This window comes from Diplotaxodon limnothrissa, linkage group LG19 (genome assembly GCF_057381915.1).
Source record: "Diplotaxodon limnothrissa isolate DT_005_m linkage group LG19, D_limnothrissa_male_GT1.1, whole genome shotgun sequence".
Taxonomy (NCBI): Eukaryota; Metazoa; Chordata; class Actinopteri; order Cichliformes; family Cichlidae; genus Diplotaxodon; species Diplotaxodon limnothrissa.
Window position 1 is genome coordinate 14,787,818 of NC_140614.1, and position 20,432 is coordinate 14,808,249.

General features: G+C 40.6%; 1 protein-coding gene across 1 annotated transcript; it reads right to left on the reverse strand.

The window, feature by feature from the left end:
• Positions 1 to 721: 721 nt before the first annotated feature.
• On the reverse strand, positions 722 to 16,263 carry c9orf72 (C9orf72-SMCR8 complex subunit). Its single transcript, XM_085342863.1, has 10 exons — positions 16,100 to 16,263; positions 14,865 to 15,345; positions 14,232 to 14,327; positions 13,636 to 13,700; positions 13,000 to 13,072; positions 11,496 to 11,612; positions 10,136 to 10,371; positions 9,797 to 9,854; positions 6,843 to 6,952; positions 722 to 1,683 (listed from the first exon to the last, which is right to left on the reverse strand). Exons 2-10 carry the CDS (start codon positions 15,309 to 15,311, stop codon positions 1,497 to 1,499), a joined length of 1,389 nt encoding a protein of 462 aa, XP_085198989.1. The 5' UTR covers positions 15,312 to 15,345; positions 16,100 to 16,263; the 3' UTR covers positions 722 to 1,496.
• Between the last annotated feature and the right edge of the window lie 4,169 nt (positions 16,264 to 20,432).

A 20,432-nucleotide genomic window follows, 5' to 3' on the forward strand; every position in this document is an offset into this window, starting at 1 on the left:
TATTTTTTTATTATCACGTCTGCTGCTGCACACTATCCTGCCAAAACAGAACCGGCTCTGCACATGCACCAGCTTCATCTCCTGGGAACACCAGGTGTTTGCACACTATTTTGTGAAATTCCACACTAAAGCTTATGGGATATATCTGGCAGATATTAGTAGTTGCCCGGCACGGCACAGCATAGCTAAGAGAAGCATCGAGTTTATGATGAGAAGCTGATAAAGTCCTCTGCAAGAACAGACACCTTAAAAAGCTTCAGCTTCAGATTTTTACCCAGTCAGTTGCAGAAGAGTTTAATTTCTTTGTCTCTTTAAAGGTTAATATGAAATAGAAAATGAAAATATATCGATAAGCTAATCATTGTAAAATACATTTGGACATAAATACACATTTGCAAAATTAACCAAAAGTATTGAAATAAAAACTGCTGAAACTTATTAACGCTGTTTTTGTTAAGGAGCATGAAAAACAAAACATCTCAGCTTTTAAACCTATCAGGGACCTTCAGCTTTCAGACCTTAATTTTTGAGGAACTTGGAAGGGCAAAGATTTACAACCAGATACTTCTTTGTTTGTTATTACTGTTTTTATTATTCATGAACTAATGTACACAAGTTAATGTACAATTAGACAAATAAAAAAAGAATTCCAATATGCAAGTACAAAGAAAGTTTAAGATTAAAAATATAATAAAAATGTAATATGGCGCAACATCGAGTAAGCTTATTACAGAGCCACGCAAACAAGATTTTAAGACAAAAGCAAATTTAGGGTTGCAGTAAAGCTGGGCATTTCCAACAATCCAATAACTAGGCAGTTACTGTGGAAGGAAATAAAAAAAAAAACTATTTTACATACAACTGGGAAATGCATTCAGTAATGGCAACTAAACACACACATTGAGTCTGTCAGGAGGGATTACGAGGAGATTTCATTTTGTCTTTGTCCATACTGAAATATGGGCGCCTTGATTACATAACCTTTCTGTAAAGTCAGGCAAACGACACCGCTCACATTAATTGAACAAAGATAATTAAAAAAAGAAAAAAGGCAAGTGTCAGAGGTTCAAAGGTCAGCGGAGGCTGTTGCACGATGCAGGCAGGGAAGAAACGAATAACTCATGTTTGAATAAATATCATTTTAAATTAAATTGTAAACATCCCGGTGGACACCTAAGCCAATTCTAACAATAACTTAATGCAGATCTTCTATTAACAGAAGGATGAGAAAACACTAATACTCCATCCTACAGAGAAACAGCCTACTGAAAACATACTGACAGTATTCTTGATCAAGATAATATAACACAAGTTTAATAGTGATGGCTCATAACAGCAGCAACAATCAGTCTGATAAAGGCGTAAAAGGAAGGCGAAGACTACTTCTTTCAGTAAAGCAGAAACAGACACAGCACATGATGGTAGCCTTGCATCAACGCGCATGCTTTCATGTAACAAAGTCACCAACCTAAAACGATACAAAGTGCGAGTGAAAGTTAAAAGCTCGTGAGTACATCTCGCTCCTGCATGCTCGTGTAGAACGGTTTCCCGAACACAAACGAGTGAAGTCCGGCCCTCAGCTTCTCAGCGAAGGCCATCACGATGTTCAGGTCTCCCTCCACCATCAGATCCAGGTCTGTCTTTAAGTTGCGCAAAGACCGAAATGGCTTCTTCCCTTTTTGCCTGCGGAGAGAGACGTGGACACGTTGAAGTATAATGCAACTGTTAACCTATAAAACTCAGGGTCGGGGGACTTGCATTAGCCTTTAGTCGGGCTGCAGCTGTGCACAGGAATGCCATGCCATGATGAATTATGTATGCTGCTAAAGCACGCTACCTGAGCATAAACAGCCTTGTCAAGGCACCTGTAAAATAGTATGCCCTTAGACCTCAGGCTGTCGACGGCACCATAAACAAGACCGGTTTTATGCTTTCACACGAGCCCACAAATTATGGTTTTGCTTGTGTAGTTAGTGTCGTCTCTGGAGTGAGATATGTTTGGGCGGTTTTTATGCATTGGAAGGAGTAGGCTTCAAAATAATTCATTTGGACTCAGTTTAAGCATTTTGGACAGGAGGGGAGCAAAAATCAAAGTAACTATTTGTAGAAGCAACGGGAGTTGGGGAAGGTCAGTCAACTGTTGTGGAGCACAGAAGGAGATGAGTCAAGCCCAGATGGAGCGATGACCAGGTCACCACCGGGTGGGAGGCATGAAACAATTCAGCGAGCCTGAGGAATATGGTGGACTTTAGAGTCTCAGATGAATTGAAGGGCTTAAGAAGGCGCTTCTGGACACGAACCAGAGATGGGTGAAATAAGCCTGATGGGATCAGAGTGTGACTGGACATACAATTATGTCCCCTTTTATTTATTTATTTTCTTGACCAAGCAAAAGGGGGAGGTAATTAAAGCATATAGTGAGCATAAAGCTTCAGTACTGGTTTCAAACACGCGCTGCCTTAATTAAAGCTTTAGTATGGAACGAGGCCACCATAAGCCACCAGGTCACCTTGCAACCTGGACTAGTGTCACATTTCTGTGGCCGGGAGGTAAAAGAGATACGAGAAATTATTTTCAGGGATCAAATGGCGATCATAAAAACATCATTTAGTGTTTTGATTATGATGATGGGAGGAAAATGCAATTTCCAGAGCCCTTTCAGAGGTTTAGCTGTGGTAACCTGTGAAGGTAACGCAATGTCTGTGCACCATTTCCTCTCAAAAACATTATTCATGCACTACATAGATGGGGAAGCTGTCCTTCTGGGAGGATGCTGAAGATTTATCACGCTGTGTGGCTACAAAGTCGGCCTCTCCCCAGTTTCCTCCTTACACCTTACACATATTATAGCTGAAATTATTTTCCTCTCTTTATTAATAAATCATGTTCTTTTAAAACACATTCTGCAGAGAAAAGCCAATGCTAATATTGGAAAGGCTGGCACAAGCAAGCATTCAGTATTCTTTCTGATAAATTACTTCTTCAGCAGAAGAAAAAAGATCATATCTCTACTAACCGCCCCCAGCAGATACATATGTGCAGATGTCATAAAATTTTTTCATTCACCATTTTTCGCACTCTTGTGTGGCAGCACTTAAAATTTGTGTCTTCAAGAGTGTAAAGAGTAGTACTACTCTTTACACCCTTGAAGACACAAATTTTAATTTGTGCCCTTCCTTGAATATAGTGCATCAGAGCTTTAATGCAGATCCAACAAACTGTGACAAAGAGGGCTGAAACATGAATAGAATACATCTTATGCATTTAGAAACCAAAGATTTTTGGTTTCTAAATGCATAAGATGTATTCTATTCATGTTTCAGCCCTCTTTGTCATGAATCAATCTTTTTTTTTTTCCTTCAGCTGAGCTATCACAATGTAAACACATTTTACTGCTGCTTAACTACAGGACAAACATGTTGTGCTCTCCACCGCATACAGGCACACTATTTGAAGATATGGGGTAAAAATGGAAGATGGGAAGTTATTCAAACTCATCAGTGTTCAGCAGCTTCCAAATAACCTAATTTTCAAAAAGTTGGGCCACTGTTTAAATATAAATGGAGTGAAGTAAATGTGAAGGTACCAGTTATACAGAACAACTTTCCAACTTTTCTGGAAAATAACTGGAAAAGATGAGAAATGTCTAATTCAACACTGATAATAATGTTTTATGTAAAGCAATAAGTGGCTGTTGTTTTAAAGCTGGGCCCAAAAGTGCCTCCAACAGATAACACAGTGGAGAGCTGACTGGAAAGGTGGGGAAAGAGAGCGGGGGAAGACATGTAGCAAAGGGTCGAGGGTTGAAATCAAGGTCAGGCCACTGCATTTGGTCTTTGTGGCCTATGGTCGCCGGCTCATGCTGTGAGCTAAACTGGCGCCCAGTCCTCACACACTTCTACCATAGACAGTACAAACGATGTAGTACCAAGTTCTGGGTTTGAAAACTGCCTTAAACCTGCATTTTTTCAGGCCAATAGAGGGTGACTCCTCTGGTTTCCAAAAACAGCCCCGAAAATAAAACTTCAAATTGTATAAAAATCAGAAAACATTCTTGAGCTCTTTTCCTCTTTAAATATTTTCCTGATGACTTTATGCACTCAGTTATTTCAGGTCAGACTGAATAAAACATGAAGTTCATTTAGTAAATTACAGTCATTAGAAGTGTCAGAAGCAGAAGCAGTAAAAGGCTCATTGCCCCGAGGTGCAGGACCGAGTGCTACAGGAGATCTCTTCAGCCTGTGGCTATTAAGACTACTTAACTCCTCCCCATCCTGTAGGGGGGACATTTATAAACAGTTTGAAACTCATCATGTGCTCAACAGTACTTTACACTGTTTAGACAGTTTCATCTGTTCTTTACTGGATAGGTGGATTACACAATTATCTCATTTTTCTGCTTTTTGCCATCTCTTACCTCCATCTGCTGCTAACAGCATCAATATTATGAAAAGTCTGTCACTTTCTGCCCATTTACACCACTAGCCAAGCATTTATGATACAGCACATTTTTACATTTCCACTTTTTCTTTAATCTGCCTCTTGTTTTTAATCGTCCTTTCTATTTATATTTTACAGCTTTTATTTAAAAAGGCACAAAAATTGTCCTCAGGATGAGTAAAGTTCTTATCACATTTCTTCTTATTAGCAATGTAGGGTTATCCAGAGTAGCAACTTGTCACAAGTCATTAGCCAATAAGAGCGCATTTTCACATGCAGATGCATCCTTAGTTTTAAAAACTCGTCTCACAAACAAGATGGCGACAGTGAAAATGCTCAGCTTGAAGCGTCACATCGCAGTGGATACAGCCATCTTTCAATATTTAAATGCCAAACTTTATGAGGCAGAAATAGGTGGGTTTATAGCATGGTACAAAAATACATAAATAAAAGTAACAATAACGGCCTTTATATGACAACAGTAAACTATACAGGGGTTAGCTTGAAATTAAAAGGCTTAAAGATTACAGTACTAGGAGGCCTGAAAGCTTTGCGGAGCAGGGAGGCTGCCCACAGTTGTATTCGTGGCATCTTTTGGAGCATTTTTAACCAACTATCAGACAGATAATGTTGCCTATTTTCTAGTCCAAAACGTCTGTGCTCTGTGTTTGTTGAGCAAAATTTCAATTAACAGGTGTCCGTGCCATTGCTGTGCACACATACGGTTTATGGATGCTCACGCCCAAGACGCATGGGCCAACAGACCGGTCAGCAACCATCTAGCAACTACTGGTCGAGAGGCAACAATCATTACTCCTTGAGTGGTTGGCAAGTGGTTGCAACAAAACGAATTGCTAGGCATAGAGACCAGTCAGTGATCCCCTGGCTTCGGTTGCTAGCAGGTCGCCATAGTCGCCAGTAGTTTACAGGCAAGACGCTGACTTGTCTGCAAACACTAATCATATACTTGCATCACTTAGCCGCAGTTAAACTTGGAGAAAGTGCCACGCAAACTGGAAACGGAAAACATTTGCCTGCAAAGTAAAGCTTGTGCCTTGGTTGACGATATGACACAACTCATAAGTTTCCAGTCCGCAGACAAGCTTCATCTTCATTACATGCAATTCACAAACTATTGGATGATATGTCACTGCTGCTACAGCCATCCTTTATACAGACTCTATGAACAAAACAGAATGGCAGATTATGAAAACAGATTACTAGTGACTATGTTATTAAAACATAATCTCCATGTTCTATCAGTCCTGGGGAAAGGATAGCAGCTGTTAAGGAAGGTTTTCTGATGTCACTAGTACAGTTTTATGTGTTAGATGTTGCGAATACACATTAGGAAGATAAGCACTCTTAGGTAGAAGGTTGCAAAATACATTATTTTGACTAGCATCTGGTATCCCCTGAAAGCTGGGGATATATATTGCTGCCTGTTGTAGAATAACAATATGCAGATGAGTTCTAGATGTAATCGCTTAAGCCAACAGCAGCAATGTTTGCGCTTTCTGCTCATGGGCAAAAGGGTGAACGTAATGCATAGTAGAAAAAAAATCCCTCCAAAAGCAGCACTTTGGGGAAAACAAGCACTCAGACCTATAGATTCCTTGGGAAATGCATCATAGCCTGCTTGTTGAGACCAGTGTGAAGGATGACTCATCTGATCACAGGAGTTTTTTTGCCTCCTGCTCAGCAGAACAGTGTCTGTATTCTTTGCACTACTTCTCCTGCAAAGAGCCAACCCCCATGTTCCCCTGACCTTATGTTCCACTCTGCGCGTTTCTTGACACACTCCTCTTCATCTTGATTTAAGTGTAGGCTTACACCTGCAGTCAGCTGAATCTGAGCTGCCTATATTCCTGTGTTTTTCAATCTAACATCACCGATAAAGGGACACTTCTCCTTCTGTATAATTTTGGTTTAGTACTCTGAGGGTGTGGGCTCATCGTGGTACCGTCTCTCCTCTCCAACTGTCCATCTACCCGATCATGCCCTGAGACTGGTTTCATTTGGGTCCTCACTAAAACTCATCAAATGTGTCGTAGATCCTAATTATCCACTTTCTGGTAATTTGTCCCTCCAAGCTTGCTGCACCCTCACTACTGCACAGCCAAACCCTGGAGACAACAATAACTGAAACTACTATTTTGATAACAGGGCTTTAGGGTACCTCTTGCTGTGTGCTTTATGGATGCCCAGCGGTGATGGTGGGTCAAAGCAAGGTGAGCAGCTAGAATGCAAAGTCGAATCAAAAACAATGGCTAAAAACAAGGAAATCATCAGCTCTCCTTTTGGGGATTTTCTTGAATCTTCCTGTGATGCAGTGTCTCTGAGTGCCACACGGTAATCTCTTTTCTTATTTGGATTAAAGACTTATTAGTGACAGCTCTTACGTTTCGTCCTCGATGTACTTGAGCAGAGTGAGGGCCTTCCTGTGGAGCAGCAGCAGAAACTGGGCCAGATAGGTGCTCCGCAGGGACAGGCCTGGCTTCAGCATGAACACCTGGGTACGAGACAGGATGTCAATTAGTAGTCGGATCCGCGGCTCTGCTGGAAGAAGAGCAGAATAATACACTCCTCCCTTCCTTTGTGCTAACCTTGAGAAACAATCATGCTGTTGCTACCGTCTTGGGGGGAGATTCCTAACAGCAGCTCTAAGATGGCTCTCAGGTGAACAAATGATGGGGTGTGACCACTCGGCTTTCAAATATTTGCCGTAAAGCCGGGCACACATCTGATCTGGATTTTCTCACCAGCTATGACAGTGACTCGACCACTTTTAACTTCACAATAATACACACAGCTGTAAAAGTACAACTATGCTCTGGTGGTTGCATGCAGCCATCTGTGAGTTGTTACGTTTCGGTGTTGTCGGTGTGTTGCTTTTGGCGTGACTGTTATGTGTTTCCTGTTTTACTTTGAAAGTCTGTGTTATCTTAGTGTTTTCAGTTTACGTTTTGCCCTGTCTCGTCAGTTCTAATTTGCCCCAGCTGTGTTTCCCTCCTGTGGTCCATTCCCTAATTGCTCCTTCTATGTATTTAAGCCTTGTGTTTCAGTATGTCATGGTCGCGATCTCCCCCCGTTGTAAATAGTTTGACGTCTTGTGTTTGGTGTTTTGTTATAAATAAATAGTCTGTTGTAAATACTTTCGTTATGGGATATGTTTGTTTTTGGGATTTTGGTGGAGAGCCTTCGTGGTTTTATTTTTTCTTTATCTTTGTTTTTCTGCGTTGCACCCCGGTTGCCTAGGCCGGGGTGTAACATATGGGGGCTCGTCCGGGATTGCCTTCGCTGGGGGGTCCGGGATTGCCTTCGCTGGGGGGTCCGGGGACCGCCCCAGCCTTTGTCGTCTGCTGGAGGGTCCGTGGGACCGCTCCAGCCTTCATTCGCCTTCGCTGGAGGGTCCGTGGGACCACTCCAGCCTTCATCTGCCTTCGCTGGAGGGTCCGAGGGACCGCTCCAGCCTTCGTCGTCTGCTGGAGGGTCAGTGGGACCGCTCCAGCCTTCATCAGTTTCATCTGCCTTCGCTGAGGGGAGGGTCCGTGGGACCGCTCCAGCCTTCATCCGCCTTCACTGGAGGATCCGAGGGACCGCTCCAGCCTTCATCAGTTTCATCTGCCTTCGCTTCAGCCGTCCGCCTTCGCTGGAGGGTCCGTTGGAGGGACCGCTCCAGCCTTCGTCGTCTGCTGGAGGGTCAGTGGGACCGCTCCAGCCTTCATCAGCCTTCGTCCGTCTTCGCTGGAGGGTCCGTTGGAGGGACCGCTTCAGCCTTCGTCCGCCTTCGCTGGAGGATCCGAGGGACCGCTCCAGCCTTCTGCAGCTGGTGGGCTGCGTCTCCGTGTGTGCAGCTGGTGGGCTGCGTGTCCGTGTGTGCAGCTGGTGGGCTGCGTGTCCGTGTGTGCAGCTGGTGGGCTGCGTGTCCATGTGTGCAGCTAGTGAGCTGCTCGTCTGCCTTCGCTGGAGGGTCCGTGGGACCGCTCCAGCCTTCATCCGCCTTCGCTGGAGGGTCCGTGGGACCGCCCCAGCCTTCGTCGTCTGCTGGAGGGTCCGTGGGACCGCTCCAGCCTCCATCAGCTTCGTCTGCCTTCACTTCAGCCTTCGTTTGTTTGATCAAACATTTCACTTGGGGTTACATGTTTGATTTTTGGGTGGGGGGAAATGTTACGTTTCGGTGTTGTCGGTGTGTTGCTTTTGGCGTGACTGTTATGTGTTTCCTGTTTTACTTTGAAAGTCTGTGTTATCTTAGTGTTTTCAGTTTACGTTTTGCCCTGTCTCGTCAGTTCTAATTTGCCCCAGCTGTGTTTCCCTCCTGTGGTCCATTCCCTAATTGCTCCTTCTATGTATTTAAGCCTTGTGTTTCAGTATGTCATGGTCGCGATCTCCCCCCGTTGTAAATAGTTTGACGTCTTGTGTTTGGTGTTTTGTTATAAATAAATAGTCTGTTGTAAATACTTTCGTTATGGGATATGTTTGTTTTTGGGATTTTGGTGGAGAGCCTTCGTGGTTTTATTTTTTCTTTATCTTTGTTTTTCTGCGTTGCACCCCGGTTGCCTAGGCCGGGGTGTAACAGAGTGAAGCTGTGGCATAATTGCAAAAATATCTTCTAATTGGTGATTACACAACAACCCTCTAAAAACCAGCAACTCAGTGATTAGAAAACAAGTATTAATTAATAGCATACACCGTAAATCTGCTTCAGCATCGCTTTTGCTAATTATAAGTTTGAGTCAATGACTGCTCTGTTCTGTTTTCATGCTCATGAACTGAAATGCTTGAACATTTCTATGACTCAAATCTAATTAAAACTGAACCAAATTTTTTCTGTGTTAATTGTTTATTTAAAAAAACAAAAAAACAAAAAAAAACTGTGTGTAATGTTAAATTCACCGATATTTTAAGTAGATGCCATGTACAAATCTCCTACATAACAGCTGGAGAGTGAAAGCTGAATTTTCATCTCTGTGAGTCAGAGCTGACTGTGAGTCAAAATCAGATGACACATACCTGCAAAAACATGTGATTTATGTAAGCAATTACAGGAAAGATTTTGCATACTGGCTCATATAACAATCAGTCACAAATGAGTTCATCTTAGGAAAGATAAAGCACGGAGCAATGTATACGGTCACCGAAAATCATTTCATACCACAGGAGCCTTTTCTTATTTGATCATTATTTCTATTTTATTTTAAATGACAGCAAAGAGAGGACTGCTTTTCTGCATTTAATTATGACATTACTAATGGGGCTACTATATCAATATGTCACGAAGACAGACATCTTTAATATCTTCATCTTAAAGCAGTTTATATATAATGAGAGATGATTTTTTTTGTTAGATTCTTACCTCAATTATAAATGACTTGACCAAAGCGTCTTTATGCATGACGTCTTGAAATATATTCCTAAGAAAAAGAGCACAGAGGTTATCGCATTAGTGCTTTTCATTTTAGAGGTTTTTAAGTATAGTGTAAGGAAGCTTCAACTTAAATGTTACATGCTTGTTTTCACACAAGCCCTGAACATTTATAGTTGTCACCAAAAGGAGCATGTAAGAATGCAAATCTGTGACGCAATGGTAGTGGGAATTAAACTGTCTTTATATTACAGAGCTGGCAGGTTCAGGCTTATATGATGCCTAACTGAGTACGTCTGTAAAAACACAACATATATGAGTATCACTTACAGGTCAGGTGTAAAGGTTTCGTCAGTATGAATGACTGTATCTGGAGGAATGTCATCCTCGCTATCCGTCTTCCAGAGCGCGCTTAGCTCAGAACGCATGTAGCGCCGCTGGTTGTATGTGTGTTCATGGCACGGCGGCATCTGTTTCACTGTGTTGATGTCCACGTCGATGTGTGTGGTCGGGTAGGGCGAGTAGAGTACCTGGCGGAAGGGCAGAACAAAGCTGCCGGTCGAGTCCTAAGAGCGGAAAAAAGGTGAAAGAGTTGCTCCTGTTTGCACCTGTGAGCACAAAAGCTAAACTCGGTGCTTGCAAAAAATTTTATATTAGAAATTCTGATGCACATAAAAGTAAAATGCAAAACATTGGTAAAGAACAATCATATCCATAGATACAACATGCAGATCAGCTTTAATACATAATTTAACTTTTAGAAACACAGAAGCTTTAGTCGTTTTTCTCTCGGTCAGTTTCAGTAATGTATAAGATGCAGATTTTGCATTTGCTCTACAATATACATTAGCAACCCTCCATGACTTTATGACTATGATGGTTTGTGTATTTTTTTAAACTTTCTGTACATTAAAAAATGAGCACAAAACGGCTTTAAAATGTGTCTGGCGCCTTTAACTTTAATCTTTTCCATGGACTATCATAAAAGCAGATCTATTATACTCATTTCCAAGTCCTTATTTTTATTTTTGGACTTGAATAGCTCTGCACAATTCACATTTCAAAATAATCCTCATTAATCTTATGCTAAGACTTTCTGCAGTCCCTCAGTTCATCCTCTGTCAGAAACAAACCATCGTAGCGCTTCTTTAATCGTCTTCCTTCTTTTAAAGCCAGCTTTTTCTGATTGACACAAAACAACAAATTGAAACAGCAGGTAGGTGGTACACCTGATATACCTGAGATTACCATATTTGGAATTGTCACTGACGTATAGATCCAAGAGCAGAGAAAAAGTAAAAAAAAAAAAGAATGTTTAGAGTCTAAAACTTTAATTTTATAGCTTACAGAGAAGCTGAACCATTTCAATTATAAATGAAATATTTAAGTAAAGGCTTCTTTTTGAATATGTTCTTTCATAACCTAAAATTGTGTCTGTCACAATTATGACCAAATATGTAGCTTCTCCATGTTTTCCTTTGCATGGTCACACTGGTTGTATGTTTCAAAGCAGATGAATCTCATGCAGTGTAAAGGGAAAGTCTTATTGAATTACGTCCCTGATATGAAAAAGAAATTAGGTCAGAGCAACAAACAAGGGCGACATCAAATCAGCAGACAAAACAAAACAATAGCCAGATCCTAATTCTAACCACAGTGTACTGTATAATGAGAAAGAGCTGGTGGCTACCTTGAGCAGACCCTGAACAAACAGGCCAGTGTCATACTTGAAGGAGTCGTCGGCCCTGCAGAGGCGAGAGCACTTCCTCTCAGCCGGAGTGAGAAAGAGGCAGAGAGTCCGCACAATCTGTAAAAGACGGTCAGATTTATCAACCCACAGTCTGACTTTCTAACTAATGAGGCCTGAAGATAACCGGGTCTGATTATTTACTGAAGAATTTATGCAACAAAAGCTTTATCTTTAATTAATTGGTGTTCAGTTTGGGCCTCGAGACAAGAAACCTACAAATTAATGCATTGCGTGCTTTTGATATTCACTGGGAAAAACTGGAGCTGCTATATTTGTGCACCACTAATCTTTCTTTAAATCAGATACCTGGAGATTTAAAGTGGTTTTTCAAACACACTGTATGGAGAAAGTTTTCATACTTTAAGTTTTTCACACTTTGTTTCACTTTTGAATCAATTCACTTAAAAAAAAAAAAAAAAAAGACTCTTCTTGCCAGAATTGTTCAAGCTCACCTAGGTTGGATGATGAGTGCACAGCCATTTTCAGCACTCCCAAGAGATGCTTTTATGCTGCAGGTCAGTTTTGAAATGTAAACCTCTGCTACAGCCTGAGGGGAACTCTGGATCAGGTTTCTCTGAATTTGTCTGCCTGTGTCTTTCCTCTATCCCAACTATTCTCAACGTCCATATTTATAGAGAAACCATCCACACAATAAGACGCTCCTACCACATTTGACAATAATAATGAGGTGACGCTCAGCATCTGCACAGTTTAGTCTTCATTTCATTAAACTAGATGATTTTGTTTCTTATGGTCTCAGAATCAAGTAGTAGCTGAGCGCTACCTTCATAATGGTTTTCATTTAGTAAAGCTCTCTCTTCTCAACAAAGCACAGCCAGATCTCAGTTACAGAGATAATTAGTTTCTCGGTTACCTTCTGTTCTTTATAGTCGAGTTTGGCTCAGTGGCCAGATTTGAGAAGACTGTCATGGTCACAAACCTCTACCAATGATAACAAAAGAATGATAGAAGCGAAAGCGCACTCGGTTCCTTTTAATGTTGCAGAAACAGCCTTGTACCCCCTGAAATCTCTAAGTTGATACAATGCTTTCTCACACATCATCTTGACCTCTCTAGATAACTGCGAGCCTCCCTACTTGACTCCAATTGAGCTGTAAAAGCATCTCAAGGACGACTGATCGATTTTAGGCGTCACACCGCAATAACAGTTTTTGAAGTGTTTTGCAGAGACTGACGAGGGGAAAAAATAAAACGCAGGCTCATTTTCAGATGAGTATGAAACACAGGAAGATGAGGAAAACTTGAAAGAGTCTGAAAAGAGCAGACTTGAAGCAGTAACCCGACTGAAAATCAAAATACTGATGCGAAACTAAAAGAAGTGCAAGAGGGGCTCATTAACAAACAAACATAACAACAAGCTTCAAAACATTTAAAATTATGTAGATGCTGCGTCTGTGTGGAGCCACTAATCCAGCACATTTACCTTGTTTATTTTCTCCGGGTTGCTTCCAACCACGATTGAACAGCCACACGTCTGCAGATGAGAGCTGATGGCCCTGAAACACACAGACAACATCATGCAGATTAGCACCAATTAGCTTCATTAGAATTCTTCTGATTAGAAACGAAAAGTTTTTAGGAATAACAACTGAGACTAAGGAACGGCATCCCTCCCCGCTAAAAATATGAGGCCTTAAACCTTTTGACTCATCGACTTCGGCTCACATTCCAGCCTTTTTGAATTGACTTGTTTGATTGCTCATAAAAAAGGATTACTTCTAAACCTGAGATTATTTCAAGTAATACACAGTGAGTGTGTTCTTTCTTAAAGCCTGAGCTATAAATATCAGATCCCAGCAAATAAGTTCCACTTTCCAGATGCTCGTGTCGTCGTCACAGGATACTGAGCTAATCCTGTTCAACTCTGAGCAATTTGGCGCTTCATTGCTAGAATGGACTTTGTAGACTCTCGACACTAAAGAGCGATTAAGCTTTTCGTCCTTTCTCAGGAGATAACTTCAGCTAAGTGAAGAGCCATTACTCATCATTTGAAGGTTGATGGGTGTTAAATGGGCATTGTTCATCATCTGTCTCCATTTGCCTGTACCGGATTGCTTACTTGTGTAGGAAATCCTCGTGGCAGCTGTCCCCGATGTCATCATCATTTAGCACCGTGTCTTTTATCTGCTCAGCAGGAGCGAAACAAATGAGTCATTTTAAAAATTGGCCTACAACAAAGACAAAAGTGCTGACGGGCATATCTGCAAGGCATTGTAATGAAAGTGGAGGGTTTAAAAAAAAAAAAAAAGACAGTGAAAGATTCTGGGGAGCTTCTTTGTACTTTTACATTTGCATATTAAAAGGGAGCAAATGTGTTGAATCACACTGGGTGGTAATCTAGGCAGGGAGAGAACCTTGTTTAGTTAAACCTCTTGGAAAAAGAAGTCATTTGAACAAGAAAAACCACAAAAAGACAAACAATTTCCTCATGTTTTGTCAATAAATTTCACTTGCTGGAATTCAAGCTCCTTTCAGTTACTGGCAACATGATATAGGATAAAATACTACTGGCTCTGTCTTGATTTTGTTATTTAAATGTAATTTACTGATGCCAACAATGCCAACCAGTTTTTCTAATGCAAAATGAATGACATCTTTCACTGTCTCTTAGTTACTGTGCAGTTGGTATTAATAGACTGAAAAATTGTTACTTACATCTATATCTTCTTGTACACTATGTGTCTTCATAGAGGTCAGCAGCTCCATGATTGGGACAATTTCTAAGCTCAGCACTGAGATGATATTGTAACCCTAAAATTAACAGAAAAAAAGGTGAGAAAAGAACAGGAAGTATCCAACCTACATAGAAAGACACACAAGGTTAAAAATCTGACCAGATTTTGACTGCTTTTAGCACTTTATCAGTGCATTCAGTATTCCAGGAAACCTCAAAGCTCTAAAAACAGCAAGTGCATCAGCCAAAAGAAAGGTCCAACCAACTGAATGTTTACTCCAGTGATGCATTTTAAAGCCGTTTTTTTTTCTCTCCCAGTTACTGGTGTGTTAAATCATTCTATCCAACGCTATTATTACTTGTTCACTAGCTTCCCCTGTAGGATCCCTCAGACCTAATTAACTAAGCAACCCCTCTGTGTTTGGAGGATACAATTTTATTATTCTGGCAATGTTACTGAAATCCCAAATGGGTACAACAAATGTGACAGATAAGTTAATACTCCTTTAAATGTAATAATTAAAGCTGAAAGGCAGGTTTTATGAGTATAAAGAATAATAATTTGCCTATTCTTCAGTGCACACTAAGGCCAAATGCCTGTAAGTCAAGGCTACCTTCTGCATCCAAATGCGTCCCTTGCGGATAACGTGCTTCAGCCTCTCCACACAGATGGTGTGCAGGGGGAGGTAGAAGGACAGCTCTGTTTGAGGCAGAATAATGGACAAGGCACATGTGTTCTTGTCCCCCTTGAGCTCGCCATCAAAGATGAGAGACACGATGATGACGCCCTTTTCTGCCAGCACAAAGAACTTCACGTCCACGGCACCGCACTCTGCGCTACGCAGAATCTCTCCATTGAGTGTGTGATTAGCCAAAAATGTTACTTCTCCATCGCTGAGGAACATCAACTGGTCACCCTTTGGTACCCAGATGTGGCGCACCCGTGGTCCCAGAATATTGTCCCAGTAGGCAAAGGTGGCAGCCAGGAGCGGGCATTCTCCCTCTACCGCTACTTCAGACTTTGCCACAGCAGGTGATTGAGGTGGACAGCCGGAAGACATTGGGACAGGTCTTCAAGGATCACTTATAATTAACCTGAAACATAGAAACCCCTTTGTTTATGTTACAAGTACAGGACAAAAAAAAAAGTGTGAGTGGAAATGAAACTGATTTGTTTGCACTTCACAGACCAGCCCCAAAGCAACTTCTGCTTCTCTGACCAATGTCGAAAGTAAAAAGATGTTTTCTACAGGCATTCATGAAAACAGTAAAAAGAAGGGGTCATTTCATATTCAGATTTCTGGCAGACTACACACACGTTACAAGCTCACTCAAAAAAAGCCTCTGAGACTTCCTGGTCTTCTGTGAAGTTCGGATTGTACAGCTTGCACTTGGATTTAATTTCAGAGAAAACATTCGTTCTCATCATTTCCATCCCCCACTGATTACAGGTCAGGTGAAATATAGCCAACTTATCCCACCAAATAAAGAATTATATTGATTACAGGCACGCCGAATTTACAAGAAATGTCAGCTTATTCGAGGCTTGAGGTTATTACTTTGCCAGATAGTTGTACATTTCAACAGCAATCAAATTTACATTTAAATTAAAAGCTTTTAAAACAGAGTTTGGCGTCTAATAGTTACAGCAATTTAAAAAGAACGTAAACAACCTTATACTTCAGACGCACAGATTGTAATCTCCACGTAAATTTTGACTGGAAGTTAATATGTGTAACTTTAAGAATAAGAGCGTAAGAAACGAAATGCAGGTAGTGTTTATTCGATTATAGGCTAACTAAAGCTAACCCGCTAACTAGCGTGAGCCAACGACATCAATACAACTTACTTTTTCGGTGTTTTGGATGTTGAAAACGCCACACCACAGCGGTTCCAGAAGATAGACGTTCAGTGTTAATGAAAAGTCATTGCATTTTTGCCTGTTGGTGCCATAGCTTACATTAACTACGATTAGCCAGTTGCAGCTTGGCTGCAATTTTGTTATGATCGTTAGCACACTTCCTACTACGTCAGGCTTACGTCATTGGTAGGGGTAAACGACGACCTCTAGCGACCGGTACATGGCAGTTTACAGCGAGTCAATGATGTCATTTTTATTCCAGGCTGCTACCTTCAGAAAATGAGTTATTTTAATTCATTTACATGGAGCCTGGTCATACAAATGGATGTAGCTGCGGGCCCCACACATTGTGTTTGCCTTTTAATTTCATCCTCCAAGGCTAATGCTGACTATAAATAATGGTTACTGACTCCTTCTTTTCTCCCTTTCATTATACATGTGTGAACTGCACAATATCTTCTAGCTGCAGAACCCCACAAGCTGAACTGGCGATGTTAACATTGCTGTATTATTTATTTTAAACATCCTCATTCTTTGTTTGCTTTCAGAGCAGGCTAAAAAATCTGAGGTTCTCTTCTTCAAACAACCAGAGACCAGTTTTCCAGTTAACCCCTCCCTATCACAGGAATCTGTTTGAATGCTGTACAACCAAGATACCTTCACACTTAATCCTTGTCTGTAAGCACACAAATTTACAATATTATTCCAAATGGTCTTTGCACGACTCTAATGGGACAACTGATGCTGGCTCTAAATGGCTCTAGGATACTGAATTGCTCCTGAAAACAGTCAGCACTAATTACAATTCCAACTAAGGATTAAAATGCTATGGCCGTATCACCATCTAACCATATGCATTCCTCTATCTTACTTGGGCTAGTAATAGTTTTCATACTCTGTGTCCACCTCAGTCAGACTATTTTCAGTTGCTTGTGTGGCCTCTTGTTTTCTGTTGCAATTCAGGAGTGCAAATCTCAGAGGGTACACTAGTAATAGGCAAACTACAAATAGTAAGCAGCTGTCTTCATCAAAGCCTAATCCTATAATAAACCTCCCTTATATTATACTGTAGTGTCCCAATGCACAGTGAAAACCCGAAAGTAAACAGTCTGATAAATTTTAAGTCACAACAGATCGATAGAGGAGTGGATCTCAAGTGTTTTACCTCATAACCATTGGCCTCTCTAATTGCTCTAGTTCGTCTATCGAGCTTTTCTGCACTGGCTTGCACCTTTCAAAGTCAAGCTGTTCCCTGTCCTGAAGGGAATAGCTTGACAGGGAATAGTTTAGTCATTATAGTCCAATAATTGTGAGGTTACAGTGAAAAGAAGAAGAGTTTAGGTTGTAACATCAAACATGAAAATCCTTGCTGCAATCCAAACACCCCTCTCTAAACATCTGAACAGTGTTAAGCTCAATTAACACTGTTCATTTTTTAAATGTCTTAGAAGTCAGTGGAACTACACAGATCAATTGTCTTCAAGCTGTCATTTTCCTTGTTCTTTCTGAATAAAACGAATACCTTGTGGTCACAAAACAAGGCTATTACAGCAGCATTTGGAGAAAGCAGCTACAGTTTTTGGCCATTTTGGTGTCCTATTATTTTCCACTACATAGAATTTTAATAAACATTAGGTAAAACTAAAAACACACTTTATTTTATTGCTGATGAAAGTCAACAGAATTGTTTGCAGCCATGTTTCTGTTACAATTTATCTGATTTTGCCAGAGTTAAGACCCACCGTCGTGACTGTATTACCCTCTAGCTGGAATAAATTTGCATAGCATATATGCAAACTGGCCCTAATAATATTGAATATTATTTCAGTGAAGTCAGTTTCTTTCTGTTGTGGCCCGTCACAGCATTTCTCTCTGTGTGCAGTAAGCCTATTGCTGAGAGTCCCTTTTTCTATGGAGCTCAGCAACAGCGGACTTGGACAATGTGTGGACAGTCAGCCAAGCAGTCAGCTTAAAAAAAAAAAGAAAAAAGTTGGCTCCAGCTGAAGTTTTCAAGGTCACTGACCATCAACAGCCTTTCCAAATTGTGTCCCCCCTGGCTGCTATACTGATGAGATTTCAGTCTGTGAAAAGCATTGCAGCAACAGCTCCTGTCTAAGTCTGAGCAACAGTCCCCTCTTTTCATTTTTCACAGACAAAATTCTCAATGATTATTAGCTGTACATGTGTAGTTTTCATTTTAATATTGATACAAAATCTTTTTTTGTCCATAAATGAAACTAGTGTTATCAGAACATCTTCTGTTGTGATGATGAACCTGTGAGGTTAAGAGCCGCCTTCATTTTTGACCCTAATTATGCCTAATTAAAAGGATGCTAATGCACTGTACTTCAGCACCGTGCTTTACATAGAAGAGCCTCAGGATCTTCTCCCTTCATGTTATAATTCTTTTAATCTTCAAACTATGTGAAGGTTCTTGGGGAAATGTTTGGCTTTTTATGTCTCCCACAAAAGCCTTTCTTATTACCACTTGCCAGCCACCTTCTGTGAAGATGGTACATATTAGATTGAGCTTTTTATGTGTTTTCTGATTGTAGCCCTTGCAGTGATGCAAACAGGCACTCTAACTACCCAAAAATATTACTTTGCTACTTGCAGGTTTTCTTACACCAGGATCAAGGTTTGGAAAATCGTGTTTGTCGCCCACATTGCTCCTCTAGGAGGTGTTACATCCCAGCTGCTTCAGATTCAGCATTGATTTCACATTTGATCCTCATTACACTAAGTGTGCAGATGTAAGACAATAACTCTCTGCCTACGATATTTTGTAAAGAAACTAGATAACCATTAATGTTAAAATTTGTCCTTCTGTCTAAGCATTGATCTGGTGATATGTCAGCTGAGTTTTAAAGGAAAACCTTCAATAGAGTTAGAAAATTAATTGGTTTCCTGAGCAGAATTAGCTGAGAAGATTTAATACCAATCTATTACACTTGTAACAGACATTAGCATAGCATTGGATCGCTGAAATATGCCGAACCTGCCCAATAGTTTAAAAAAACATGTTACTTTTGGTGTTAACTTTGTAAAAAGAGAAAGAGATGTAAAAATTACACATTTAATTATTATCTGATCAGATGACTGATGTTTTCCAGAGAAATTAAAACATTCAGTTATTTATGTGAAGGCTAATGCTAACAAAAATGAGACTAAAGCTGATGTTTGGCAAATTTTTTTTATATATCCATAAAATAAAAAGCATATAGCCTGCACTTCTAATAGTGTATTATTACTATACAATTAAATAAGGTTAGGATACTTTGTATCAATATTTTGAGTATAAATTCAGAAGAATCACATGGTAATGGTTGGGAAATCGCAGGCTGTATACCGTGCTGCCTTACATTCATTCTTTTCCACATATCCAGTAGACATATAAATATTATCCTGCAGTTAATACTGTATCCACAGCATTCTATTGTTTCCAGTTGTATACCTACTGAACAGCCACTTTGTTAGGTCTCATGCAAGGGCTTAACCAATCTTATATGTCTATGAAAACAGCATTTTACCATCTTCCTCAGTTTTTCTGCTCTTGCAAGAACTAGCGCTTTGTCAGTGTAGACTGTGTTGTCTTTTGACAGTAGAAAGGCTTTATTTGAAGTTTTACACGCCTCCTCTTTCATCTTAGCTCATCACTCAACTTGGCGAGCAGACTTTTTAGGCAGTAGCGCTGTCGTCTTCAGCTGTCATTTGATCCGTATGTGCCCTAATGAGTAAGAGGCAAATGCGTCTGTGATGCCTTTCCCCTCCATCACACCTCAGTTTAACGAGTGTGAAAAAAAAAAATCACCAGTCAATTATCTAAATGTGTCGTAATAAACTCACAACATGGACCACTCTATTTCACAGTTTCACACATTATTAGCAGCAAAGTTGTTTATCCAACCGTTCAAAATGCTCTGACCCTTGTGCTGATGATAGTGTGAGCATCCCACATTTGACCGGGCATTTATTTAAAGATAAAGCGCCACTACATTAATCATTATGAACATAAAGGCAGGTGAAAAAAATGAAGGCAAAACAAACAAGTAAGGTCACTGAAAACCAGTTGAGAGCTACACACCATTTTTCAAATCATATTCCCTCCGTTTGTGTTTCAGCGATGGTGGTGGAAAGCAAAGTCTCTCTAAAATGCTGGCCCAAAATCTACAATTCAACTCAGTTAAAATGTGATCACTGTAAAGGCTGTAGGATGTGAATCACATTGTTTTTGTACTATAGAACTACTCACTGGCACCTCGCACGCTGTGAATGGGGGCATTGTCATCCTGGACGAGATCACTCCCATCAGGAAAGAAAT

What these genes read in the sequence shown, in the direction of transcription:
- c9orf72 (XM_085342863.1), bottom strand. Translation starts at nt 15,311, where the DNA reads ATGTCTTCCGGCTGTCCACCTCAATCACCTGCTGTGGCAAAGTCTGAA. An exon ending in GACGCATTTGGATGCAGAAG is followed by an intron (nt 14,328 to 14,864) that starts GTAGCCTTGACT and finishes TGTTAATTTTAG; the next exon opens with GGTTACAATATCATCTCAGT. An exon ending in ACCCGGAGAAAATAAACAAG is followed by an intron (nt 11,613 to 12,999) that starts GTAAATGTGCTG and finishes CGTCTTTTACAG; the next exon opens with ATTGTGCGGACTCTCTGCCT.